Here is a 13,826-nt window from a genome sequence, read left to right as displayed (position 1 = left end):
CGAATATATATTGAAAAAATGGGAGCTCTTAGCAACTATCGAGTTGCTAAGAAGGGAATGAGCTTGATTAAAATAAAAACCACCCAACAGCCCTCTTTAGGGCTACCAAAGATGAGGAGGTGTTCAATTATCTATTGGGAATTTGATGTGTTTCTAGATGACAATTAATGTAACTAATCTTTTTTATTCCATTCTGAAAAAGAAAAGCAGCTGACGATTTCTTTGCATGTGTTCATCTTTTCAAATGCTTCACCCTGATGCTGTCACTTTTCCTCTATTTTCAATAAAGGTTTTTGTAGCATGCACTAAAATTGCAGTCATGATTAGAAGCCAGAACAAGTAAACATGTTTTAGTGACAGCGATTCATGGAGTTAATAAACCTCGGTTAAAAACGCTACCCCACGAGTTGTAAACCAGACCTCCATGCGTATTATTTCAAGGAAAAGGATGTTGTATCTATTTCATAAAATATCTTTATGGAATGAAAAATCTGTCAACATTATACAAACAGAAAACACTTTTATAAACGACCTATTAGCAAGTTTGTACAGATGAACAAAAAGTGAAAAGGTACAAGCAGCAACACCCGAGTGTTGCAAAGGAATATAACAAATCGCTATAACAAGCTGAGCAGCAAAAGATAACCTGGAGAAGACAATATCATAGGCAAGTTCTATATGAAGCTCAGCAGAAACTCTACAAGTGAATACAGCCCAAGAGGTCACAACTCCGATTGATCAGATATTGATTTCATATGGATACAATGAGAGGTGGCTGTGATAGTGTTATGACTGCATCTGCTCTGCGTCGTTACCCGCTGAAACAAAAAAAGGAATGTACAATAGAATAAACGCCAACACAACTGCGTAATACAGAGCAGTACTGGCCAAACAATTTCTTCTGTGCTTTGCTAAGAACTCACTAACATAAGTGGAATCCTACTCGCTTGCATGACCAAGATAAGGATCTGATGACAATATACATATAAGCAATGATCTCTAGTTCAGCTAAAATAGATATGAAAGATAATACAACTGTTAACACTTTCTTTAAAAGGTGTTACCATAGAATTGTGACATCATGTTTATTATGATACGGTCAATTAAGTACAAATGAAGAAAAAACTCATAATTGCTTTGAATGACAAAACATTGAAATGGTATTTAATACTTATACATATATCTAGTTACATTTGAAACTACACTCAACACTGCAACTGTATTTAAAAATAAATTTTTTGTTTAAACTGGCTCAATGATTGGTTATAGTCAAGAGCAAATAAACCTATATAAGCGACCAATGGTGAACACGTGGTTAACCATTTGAGACCTTACGATGGTAAAGCACCTTAAACAGAGCTTTGACTAATTCACAGGCAAATAGTGGAAAAGTGTCCATAAGATTTTCATCGAAAGACAAATTATAAGAAAGTTTGACAACTCTTTGGCTACACATAATTTTCCACACATATCTACAAGACTTAAAGCACTCGTCGCGACTTCATATGTGCTAAATTTAGTTGATGACGGGAATCCAATTTGATGCAAAACTATTGAGAATGATTGCAAGGCAGATACTAATGTTTTATATAAATATATTGAGAGACGATACACTATACTCCTCAATATAGACACAAGCGCTATTAAATATTATCTCAGAATAGCAACCAACAGATTCTGTTGCGCATGTTTCATTATTCATAATTATATATGTTGTCACTGCTTTACAAAGTATAGAAAACCATTTCTCTACAAACACCAGCAAGACATACCATGAGTTATCAGGCTATGGAAGACAGGTCAGGGCTGGCAAAGGAAGCATATGATACAGTAGGTAGAGTGAATACCATAGCTGGTTTACTGACACTAGCTGTGCACTGGACAAACTTCTAACGCTAGTGTCAGATTCCAAATAAGATATCTTTGATTAGTCATCACTGTCAAACGAAGGCGTGACTTACCGACAGAGTTGAACATGAATTCATCCTGGTACTCTTTGAGAAACTGCGAGGATCGACTCTCATCGAGAAAGAGTGAGTATACTCTCTTTATGTCCTCCACACTCACCTCAGTGCCCTGCAACATCGCTGTATCCATGAGATATTTATAGGTTGACAATTCCATCAAGGGCCACACGAACTCACAAAGCAAATCCTCTCACGCATAAGATGCTGGAGGTTTACAGCAAAGAATGGCCATAGCGGATGACAGCATGACTAGGAGGTACCTGAAGGTACTAGGAGGTACCATGGTTACATGAAACAAAATCAACACGCCATCACGCAACACTTCAGAAGTATATGATAGAAAAGTAATTGCAAGTTGATATGTTACTTTACGCTTACCTTACGCTTACGAGCAACTAGGTTGGCTGTGGTAATAATCTGGATGGCGTATCTGAGAGAAGTCTCCATTCCTATTCTGGTAAGAACAGTGAGAGCATCATCTGACATCTCAACATCTTCCTCCTCACACCTGGTAATAAACAGATACAGACCTATCCAAAACTTTTACGCGTTGTATTTAGCACAAATAAGACGCGTAAAAGTTTTGCTCGCTACACGTAACGTTTGTAACATCGTAAATGTAAACCGTTTTTATATACATGTACTTCGAAGTATCAGACCGCGTTAAACAAGGAACTACTATTAGACTGAAACAGTTATTAATTATTTTTATGGTGCTGCTTTCAAAGTTTTAATGAAAAACAAGCTAAAAGCTTTTGAGTTGGACAATGAGAGAATTAATCATTATTGATGTAAATGATTCATTATTAATACAGTGGTGTAGACATTTTTCTCCTGATCACTTGATATTATGGGTTCATAAATATCAAAGGTTGTCAGAGTGACGTCCAGAGGTGGCGTTCAAATAGAGAATGGTGCTCTATTCTTTAACCATTCTCTCATAATGGCGGTCAAATAGAGGGGGGGGCGTTCAAATAGCGGTGGCGTTCAATTGGAGGTTTTATGATATTTTACATTCCATATCTCAAATCAATATTCATGTCACATGTACAGCAGTATTATTGTTTGTTCGTCATACTTAATAATGATAATGAACTAAAGGCGAAACATTGATAGACTCTTCTAGTCTAGATGCTACTGAGTTTCTCCTACCTGATTTTGAGTATCTGTTTGATTTCCTTTTCCTCATATGGTTTTGTTGACATAATTAACAAACGATCTAGCATGTCTATGGGTATTCCGTGAGGACTAATGTAGTCAGTGCCCCTTATTCTATAAAATGAGTAGAGATTCATTGAGCCACACAGCCAACTATGACAAATACAGCTGAAAAATTTCAGAAAATCTTTTGTAAAGGCTAGATGATAAATCAAAGATAAAACTGATGAACTGCTATTTGTAATGATAAATCGGTCCTTCAAATCCAAGGTGACTCCTTCGCTACAACCTACAGGGCAAACATGAGATGAAAGCAAAATACAGAATGATGCACCAGCATTATAACACGGGAGGAGTAGAACTTGAATCCATCCCTAGAAGACCTAAGACCCTTTGTCAGTGAGATCTTTAATACAGTTTAACATATATAACTGACACCAAAAGCAAATATACAGTCACAGAATATGACAAGAATGAAACTACATGTACACGATAGTACAGTAACCATATGACAGTACCTCGTTATGCCCCTGTTGGTAGCCATGATAAGTACAGGCGCCATGTCACTTTCCAGCGCACGGTTGAGAAATGAGAAGCACTCTATGTCAAGCATATGCACCTCATCAATAAACAGAACTCCAGGAACTATCTCAGCTTTACCCTCCTCTCTCCACTCTGCAACCTTAGCATTTATTTGTTCCCTCACTTCTGATTTGATCTCTCCAGTGTCTCCTGTTGGGGCATGAATATAATTTGACCATAAAGAAGCTTGCCATGACAAAATCATCAACCACTAATGGTTGTACTTCTGTGATGGTATTATATGCACAATTTGGAATTATGCTCACCTGGTTGAGACATGAAAATTAACAATATATGAGAGTTTTTGGCTGTCAACTTCATGCACATGTCGTGCATGGAAACTGTGAATGTGCACCACAGTATAAGCAATTTTTTATTTAAACACTACTGAATGAACAAAACAGTGGAACCTCTACTTATGAAAGTAATTCATTCCAGAAGCCATTTCGCAATTAGAAACCAGTTTTACCATATCAACGCTCTAATTCGTTTCAAGCCTCCACAACACCCAGATATACAGTAGCAAATGTATGTATACATTATAAATACACGTAATGGTTAAAACATGTACATGTTAATATATGTTTTAACCATTACAAGTATTAATGGTTAAATATGTGCATGTACGTTTAATATAACGGTTAACATGTTAATAAATGTTAGAATTATATTGCTACAGGATGAATGGAAAAAGTACAAAGCAAAAAAACAAAGAACTAATAAAAACTATGGACGCATGGTATGTTCGTTTACCTTTGGTATTGGCCTTCTAGACAAGGCTAAAAAGACCGCAGAATGTTGGAAGTCAAAAGAGGAGAGTGTTGTCTTGGCTTTGTTTTGCTCAAAATAAATCTTTTCAAAAACGTAAATAAAAAGATTTTGTGTCATCATGAACTGAAAAACTGTCATCATACAGAAAAAACATAATTTTAATTACTAGAAGCAAAAGTTGTCCTGCCATGTATGCGATATATGATAACTCCTAACTATACAACTATCCAAAACAAAACATTTGTCATTTACTGACTTTCGCTAGAGAAAGAAACTGTGTGAGATGCATTAAATTCGTACATACGGAAAGCAAACGGGCCAAAGGTATGAATCCAACAAACAGACTAAAGTATGAAAGGCCTTGAAGCTTTTTGTATTTAGAAAAATCTTTTGTAAGTAGAAACAAAATTTCTACCAAAAGACGTTTCGTAACTTTAAAATTTCGTATGTAGTGGTTCGTCAGTAGAGGTTCCACTGTACATAATGATACTTTTGTATATTCATAGATAATTCGATTAGAAAAGCTACAAGTTAATCAAACGTCTGCGTAATACACCAGAAGTACAACAACAGAATATCCTTAATACACCAGAAGTACAAAAACAGAATATCCTTTGTGCTAATTTATGAAACACTCTCCAACAAAATAACATCCTACAAATCATTTAGATATACAGTGCACCATCAGGATACGATTACTCTGATATACGATTGCTTTTTCAATGTTAACAATCTATATTTCATTGTTTTTTACAACAAAAATGTTTTTGCCACAAAACAAGTAGGGTATACTTCAGAGCAAGCGCGCGACATATAATGAGACTAATAAGATGCTACCAGACTATATGACTAGACATTGTATGAAGGTACATTAGTTACTGGTATGAGACTGAAATCTTATATAGAGAACACGGTTCTTACAAAACTATTTTTAACGCATACCCTAGGACACTTATATTTCGCTAGTATTTAGTTTCATGAATAGCATACAGAGTAAAATTTCGCTGCAATTTAATTTCGCAGCTCTGATGAGTGCGAAAATATAGTGATGTGAAAATAAACGCAGTGGAACAAACGCAATTAGATTCCTCAGGTTCAGTTCACCGATAAGAAGAAATTTCAATTTGGGACTAGTTTGTAATTGAGAACCGCAGGTTGAATGGTATGGGCGAGATCGATAATGCAATTTGATCGCTTGCTGCCATTTGTTTCTTGGCCTATCAATGAACAAAGCTATTTAATTCCGCGTTTTCACTCGTTCGTTATGATAGTTTAGTTTCGCGCATGATATTTTCGCGGGAGGATGACTCCGCGAGAATGCGAAAGTTCGATGAGGCGAATACATAAGTGTCCTAGGGTACTAAAATACGCAAGGCTATCTATGATGCCCAAGAAAAGAGCTAGCAACTAACAATTTAAACGTGACTGACCAGAAAACAGGGCGAGGAATCCTTGTGTACGGCTATTAATTACATCAATCTCATGCAGTGTGACTGTGTGCACTACTTCCTTCCTCTTCTGAAGCTCGCCCTCTGGACATTGCACAAACTTGGTCTACAATAATTACCCTCTAGATTTAAAAAAATCGCTCAGCTAATCTAAGCGCATGTATATAAGAGAAAAACAGAAAGGATATGATAGTAGCGCTCAACAGCATACCTGTGGCCCCATAGCATCATAGTCCCGAGCTCTTGTAAATGATCTGCCTAGTTTTGTGATCCTTCCAGTCGCTTTGTCTATAGTTACAATATCTCTAAAACGATCAAGTTGTATTCAAGGTGACTAACCAGTGTGGGTAGAATCCATGCTATCCCTGATTGGTATAATCGTTGAAATGTTGTTGAAGCATGTGTGCATGTGAAGTAGGAACATAAAAAAGCTTTTAATTTGAAGTAAAATAAAACAGTTCAAAATTTTATCAACATTATAGGACATCTAAGGAGCGGTAAACATTAAATCTCTCTAAAACTATTATAAAATAGAATTTAAAGCATCCGCCACAGGCTGGAGAGATGAAATATACCTGCTAACACTACATAAAATACCGTCCAGTGAGTAGTGAATGAAATGATATGACAACGTGAAAATATGCAATTTGTTTTTTGATTGAACTAACCTCCCTTGAAAGAACTGATTAATGAAGAACTTAGAGCGTGAAACCTTGGCAGAGAATAGCATCAATACAAATTACCTTTAATTATGCTGCTTGCGATACTCACGATTGGAATAAGATTATAAAATATTTGAGATCCTAAAAGCTTTACGCAGAGATATGCCTATTGATGCCGGATAAAACCATGGTAAAATTAAGTGTAAACAGCCAAATCGCTGACAGCAAACTAACAGAGTTGATGATAACGGTAGACTAACAGAGTTGATGATAACAGTAGACTAACAAAGTTGATGATAACAGTAGACTAACAGAGTTGATGATAACAGTATACTAACAGAGTTGATGATAACAGTAGACTAACAGAGTTGATGATAACAGTAGACTAACAGAGTTGATGATAACAGTAGACTAACAGAGTTGATGATAACAGTAGACTAACAGAGTTGATGATAACAGTAGACTAACAGAGTTGATGATAACAGTAGACTAACAGAGTTGGTGATAACAGTAGACTAACAGACGGACACGATGATAACATACTAACCCAGATTGCACTTTTTCTTTAGTTAATGATTCGATCATTTTTTGTCCGAGATCATAAATTGTCTCCATTTCTGTAGTTTTTAGAGTAAGTTTGCCAATCTTGGCACCCTGACAGAACAAGAACACTGTAAAGTATGAGATATCAACTAGAATATTAAAACTCTGCTGTGACATGCTTTGCCAGCATCCATTGAAACAAGTTTTCTGCGCAAACCATACCAGGCACCTGTTGAAACCTATCACATGAAATACATACAAGAGCAACCAACTGCAATAGGGTTAAAATTTTGTACACAACAGAACATAATGTAAGGAATGATCAGTAAATGGTTCCTTTAGATCAGCTAGTGACGAACCACCAACCTTGTGGTCCGAGGGTTACCACGCATGATAAATCATATACATTCCTCTCTTACTTCAAACGCTGCTCTCAAAAATTTACCAAACAAAAAAGAGCTAAACATCTCATTATCTGTTAATTTGCTTAAAAATGAATAATCTATTTAAAGAAACAAAATCTACACGAAGGTCCCTCTTCATGACATTTGCTCTACGTATAGCTAGAGTTGACGAGAAACCAATTATACTGCCAGCCATATGTAGGTCTGTGTCAAATGCATCATTTCATTCTCCGTGTAAACAGAAACGTGAGTGTTAAGAGTTGATCAAATGTTGAGAATATAAGAGAAGGTATGCATTGATGTGACATCACCTACTCTACTCAAGTACAAACCGTGCCAGTTGCTGGTCTGTCTATTTGTATCTCTACGACTTCTCCTTCAATGATCTCTGTCTCCTCCCTGCGACACACCAATGCTAGTATTAGTACAAAATATCAATGGCTTCACATAAACACAGATCTTCAATCAACAAGCAATGCATGAATATTAGAAAACAAACCTGTTTTTCTTGTTATGCATTTTGAAAGTTTGTAATTAAACATACATTTAATTCCGGTAGATTATAAAAGATCAGTAGATTAACACAAAATAAAATTAATAGTTTTGTTATGAAAGAGCTGCGTAAAACATTCCAAGCTCTGTAATAATATTATCCTCTAACAAAAACAAATTTCATGAAGTATAAACCAGCCAATAACACGCAACCAAAATACTGGTGCAGTCAAGAAATTAATTGAATTTGATAAGAAGAAAAGCGACACATTTGCAATGGGTTCTATAAGATAATTATGATATAATATAACACAAATATTTCAAATTGACGTTAAGGCAAACTTAACGTTGCATTTGTACCAAAATATAAATTAATGTGGTTTTGAATCGAGTTCTGTAGGAAAATGATTACTAATAATTCTGAGATTAAGTCTGATACAGGGATTATCACGTCAACAATAAGTTGCCAGGTCACGATTCAGAAATATAAGGAAAAAACTAATCATAACAAAGGAGATCGTTCCTCAGTCAAAAACCATTACCCCGGCATGGGAGAATTCTAAAATATTGGTACACAAGTCTCTTTCAACTAGAAGATGTCACTTGGAACCGAATCTTTCTGATAGCAGTAGATTTTATAGACAAACAAGACCATCTAAACTTGTTTATGACTGGTTCGCACGAGTAAACCACGAGCAGCATTGAAATAACAAAACCGTAGGACTCACTTGATTCTTATACCGATAGACTTCCTAAAGGCTTGCGTGAGGGCCTCCGTCTTGCTCATTTCCAGAGAGAAGATCTCACTACCAGCCATTGCAGTAAACGGAGTGTCTGTACCGAGGGACTGAGCTATGCCTGTATACATACCATACACTCACCAAATCGTACAGATATATATATATATATGACAGCATCGTTGCCCTGACATTGCCCAGCATACATAACATAGAAGTATTTTATACTTGGCATCATCTCAGTTTAGAAGTGCAAGTTATTGCAATGATGGCTAAATAAAATGCATGTAATGTTTTAGACAAATCTGATTATCATATGGCTAAAACTGTTTAAAATTTAAACAAATGTAGAACTACTTACGGCTACCATAAATCTACAAATCACACAACTACGCATCAATCTAAAGATAAATAAATAACGAAAATAAAGCTCGTTTTTAAATGAAGTCCCGTACCCATAGCAACAGCAGTCTTGCCAGTGCCAGGTTGACCAGCAATAAGTAATGCTCTTCCGGCAATCTTTCCTTCCTTGATCATCTCTAGGATGACTCCGGCAGCTCTACGAGCACTACTTTGCCCAACCATACCCTGTGACACTTTCCTTGCTTCCAAGGCATCATCAAGACCAAGTCCTCTGATATGTGAGTGAGCGCCTATAAAACACCACCAAGGATTAACATTCATGCGTCAGAAGATTCAGAGAGTGATACCTGTCATACTCATGTTTTGACTGAGAGATAGAGAAAAACTAAATGAAGATGAGAAAAGCAAAATAACTTTGGGGAAGTCTATAGCTGCTAACAACAGACAGTCCAATGTAAAAATAATTCAATGTTTGCACACCCCACACTTGTAACAAATCATTATACTTACCGATTCTCTCGATACGGGTCACCTCCCGAACTTCTTGTACCTTTTGAGCAGATGCCTAAACCAAAGTTAAACAAATTTGTACATTTAATAAATTTAATTGTCCTATTAGAATCATGATATCAGAGAAAGAATGGATAGTGCATTATATAGGCAATGCATAAGCCTAAAGTCAAGACAAAAATATGGCGAGATGATCAACATAATTTCAGCAATTTGAAACGTGAACTGGATTTTTAGAAATTACTTTTAATGAAAATGAGTTTAAAAACATATTTAACTTTGATTGCCTACAATAATTAATAATCTATATATAGATTATAATATAACAATAATATATATTATTATTTATTATTATTATTATATATATATATTTCTCAAAGTCCGTCTGTTGGAAATCCGTCTGTTGGAAATCCGGCTAGTGCTATTATTAGAACAGCTGAGCTGGACAACAATACAGACTCAAAGTCATGGCTTACCGTCATTGGAAGCCTAACCTTATTAACTAGCTTAGTGGAGTTTTCCATTGGCAATATGCTAGGCTACTAGCTTGAAAGGTACAGTTGTTTGACAAAGTTTTAAAACCTTAACAATTGTTTTCATTTTTCTCTTAATTTATTTCAACTACACGACATACTTCTCTCATGATATGTACTTTGAAAGTTATAATGGCAAATGTTGTTATATGTTAAATACAAATCAATTTTCTGTACAAAGACTCTTCTATTACACGGGCAAGGCCGGGTGGCACAGCTAGTAAGGATATAATAATGCAAGGAGTAGCTGGTGCAGCTAAGTTATGAATCTCCTAGATACAGAATTTTACATAGAGATTCCAGATGCAATCAAGCACCAATTAACAGTCATCCTAAGCTTCTAAGCTTATGGCCACCCTAATTTTGGTGAGAATTTTAGCATAATGACAAATTTTACTTTTATATTTGAAAAAGGCCAAAATAGTATTATTTTGACATCATCCTACTTAGAACAATTTTAATGTTAACGTGTCTTAGACAACGTTACCCTATTTACAACTTCTTCATTACACCTCTAACTCTCCATTTATAAATCTAAAATAATTTCACGGTTGATGCTAGGCTGAAAGTCTACATATCAGGTATGACATCCCAACCAAAAAACTTGAGTCACTTTAGACTTACATATTATGATTTAGAAAAATGAATAATACAAAGCAAATACTAGACCTCATGTGCTGCGGGGCACGAAATTTGGATACAAATTCATGTAAAATTATTCAAACGTTCTTTTTACTAACAATAATACATTCAACAAAATTGGCATTACGACTTTGTTGCTAAGTTTGTGGTTATCAAAAGTTGGAAGAAAAGTAAATTATAATATAGCCTATTTCTAACACAAAAGTAGCAAATCTCTACATGGACGATATAAGCGGATTGAATTCTATTTTTTTGCATTCATTAATAATTTTTACAGCAAACGACATAAATTAAAAAATTGAAAACTTCAAGCAATTGAAATCTTGAATTGAATGAATATCTTCAACAAATTGAAATCTGTTATGAAAGTCTAGATTTCGTCTTTTAGCACACAAGCAGGGCATGGTCGATGAGAAGTTTTAACGTGTTTGATTTACACCGATAGTCTATAGTTGCGAAATTCTGAATGTCATATGCAGACAAAGTCTAACAAATTGCAGAATCCTGCATTTACTAAAAACAAACAGAGAAGTTTACCAGCTGTATTTGCTCATGAATGTATTTTAAACGTCTTGCACTCTGCTAGGTATATACAACATATATATATATATAGTGAAACATGGATAACTCGCCCTCGGATATATCGAACACATGGTTAACTCGAATGGATTTGCTTGGTCCGTTCCCACGCAATGATAAATGGCGTTATATAACTCGACCTCGGCACTGTTAACTCAAACAGTTTTTTGCCGAATTCACAAACGGTTTCCGTTCAATTTATTTCGAAGGAGTTTCCACTAGTCGCGGAGCTGAGACTACTCTGCTTTCTTAACGAAAGCGCTTTTTATACGCGTATAGTGTACATATAATTTCCCCCGTACCGTATAATGGAACCGAAAAAGAAATCGTATAAAAATGATTAATAGGGTCGCTAAGACGTTCGCTTAGTTACGACCAAGCTATAAACATTGGAAGGTATTAGCGATAAAAATTTAATAAAGATAGACACAGCATGCAAAATACATATTGTAACAGTGATTATATGCGGATACATAAAGATAAAATGTCACAAATAGGCTCGTGGCTTGGCGTCCGCTACAACAGACATCCGCTTTACGATGGCATCACGGCAAGCAAAGAAAAGCGTGGAAACCTTCTGACAAACTTAAAGTACTCGAGGAAATCGAAGCAGGACAAAAGCTATCAGCATTATCAAAAAGAGAAAATCTTCCAAAAAGTACAGTGTCAACATGGATTAAACAAAAAGAAAGAATAAGATCGTTATGTGACCAAAATTCATCAAGGCTAAGAGATCGTTCAACGTCGCACGATGATTTGGATGGTGTATTATTGACTTGGTTTAGACAAGTGCGTAGTGAAGGCGTACCTATCGATGGGCCAATTTTGTTAGAAAAGGCGAACAAGTTTTAAGGACTATAATAACTGTTTAAAATCTATTTCTACAATAAGTCACACTGTTGATCTTTGTCAAAAAAATACCTTGTCACAGACTAGACTCGATAAGTTTTTTAAATGAAACAACTGATCAGATGTGAAGCATGCTTTTTTGCATTGGTCATAAATGTTTACTTATGCCCAGTTTTAAAAATTATCAGAAAGAATAGATATTTTTCTATTGGGCTGAGATTTGTTTGCAGTTTTAGGTGATGTGACTGACAAGACGTTTCAAGATTAAAATTGGCAAAATTGATCTCGAGTAAAACACTCAGAAGAAAAAATGTCTTCTGAGCGTTTTAACCGCGATTAGGTTTTGCCAATTTTAATCTGAAAAAGTTCTGGCAGTCACATCACCAAAAACAACACACAAATCTCAAGTGTATAAAAATATCTATACTTTCTGATAAATACTTTAAAACTCTACATCAGATGCCCTTTAACTTACAACAAACAACCTATACTTTAGTTTTATATATACATGTAGTTTATATATGTATCTACTGATAAATTACATTCACTTGTGACTGTGCTCTGATAACTTGAACGCTCTGATAACTCAAACACTTTCGCTCGGTCCCGTGAAGTTTGAGTTATCCATGTTTCACTCATCAGTTTCATTCAAGCACTCATCAGACGCGATTGTACTAAAAGTACAATCGCGTCTGATGAGTGCTTCGCACGAAAGTTAACTTTTTTCGCAATAATTTTTCAAATATTTCATACTCCACTAATAATCTTTTAGGTTTTTAGTGTAGAGTTCTCTTTTTATATGCTTTTGCACTTGCTTTTAGTTTATATATATATATATATATATATATGACGCTAATGCAAAATGGAAGACATGATAATGACAGTTTTAGGCTACTCAATAACAGCAAACAAACAATTACACCAACAAGCTTGTCTAAAAGGACGACATTAGCCATAATCAATCTACAGGCCCAACTTATTCCTGAATAAACCTATGCCCGATTAAAAATATAAACTTGAACCAAGGCTATTCATTCCTGCACTGACGGAAAAAATTAGAAAATTATAGTTTTCATCATTACGCGAAAAGACATACACATCGACCACATACCGTTATAAAAAATCAAAAGCTTTACTATCAATTTATTTTCATGTTGCAGTTTAAAAGTTTCAACAGATGCACTGATATGCTAGTATTGCAACGCATTATAACAGTACTAAACATTAAAACAATCCAATGTTTTTCCGTGCAACAATTGTCGTTTTCTATCTTCCACAAAACTTATAGGGGTTTCAAGTATTACATTTTATTCTGTCCATCGCTAAATATTTAATGTCATCAATAAAAACAAATTTGCAATTACATTATAAAACAATCAGAGCGTATTTTACAATTTATTCATTCAGTCACAATGTTTTTTATAAAAAGAAAGCACGCTACTTACGGCTGCCATATTGGACGCTTGATGAGTAACTACGAACGCAGACCGTAAATCACGTTTTAATCTAGTCATCACACCTTCAACATATTTCGATGTTCTTAAGGGGTTTAAACTGTAAAAATTGGGGCGGGTTCTGGTCTGTCT

General features: G+C 35.3%; 1 protein-coding gene across 1 annotated transcript; it reads right to left on the bottom strand.

Annotated features, from left to right (window-relative positions):
- Positions 1–421: 421 nt before the first annotated feature.
- On the bottom strand, positions 422–13,706 carry LOC137385925 (ruvB-like 2). Its single transcript, XM_068072543.1, has 13 exons — positions 13,686–13,706; positions 9,638–9,692; positions 9,220–9,417; positions 8,756–8,885; positions 7,868–7,934; positions 7,136–7,242; positions 6,138–6,231; positions 5,909–6,032; positions 3,644–3,857; positions 3,120–3,239; positions 2,346–2,475; positions 1,962–2,076; positions 422–818 (listed from the first exon to the last, which is right to left on the bottom strand). The coding sequence occupies exons 1-13, from the start codon at positions 13,692–13,694 to the stop codon at positions 787–789; spliced, it is 1,395 nt and encodes a 464-aa protein (XP_067928644.1). The 5' UTR covers positions 13,695–13,706; the 3' UTR covers positions 422–786.
- Positions 13,707–13,826: the final 120 nt, after the last annotated feature.

This window comes from Watersipora subatra, chromosome 1 (assembly GCF_963576615.1).
Source record: "Watersipora subatra chromosome 1, tzWatSuba1.1, whole genome shotgun sequence".
In the NCBI taxonomy this organism is placed as follows: domain Eukaryota; kingdom Metazoa; phylum Bryozoa; class Gymnolaemata; order Cheilostomatida; family Watersiporidae; genus Watersipora; species Watersipora subatra.
The sequence above is the reverse complement of the archived record's forward strand: the minus strand, read 5'-3'. Positions and strand labels throughout refer to the sequence as shown.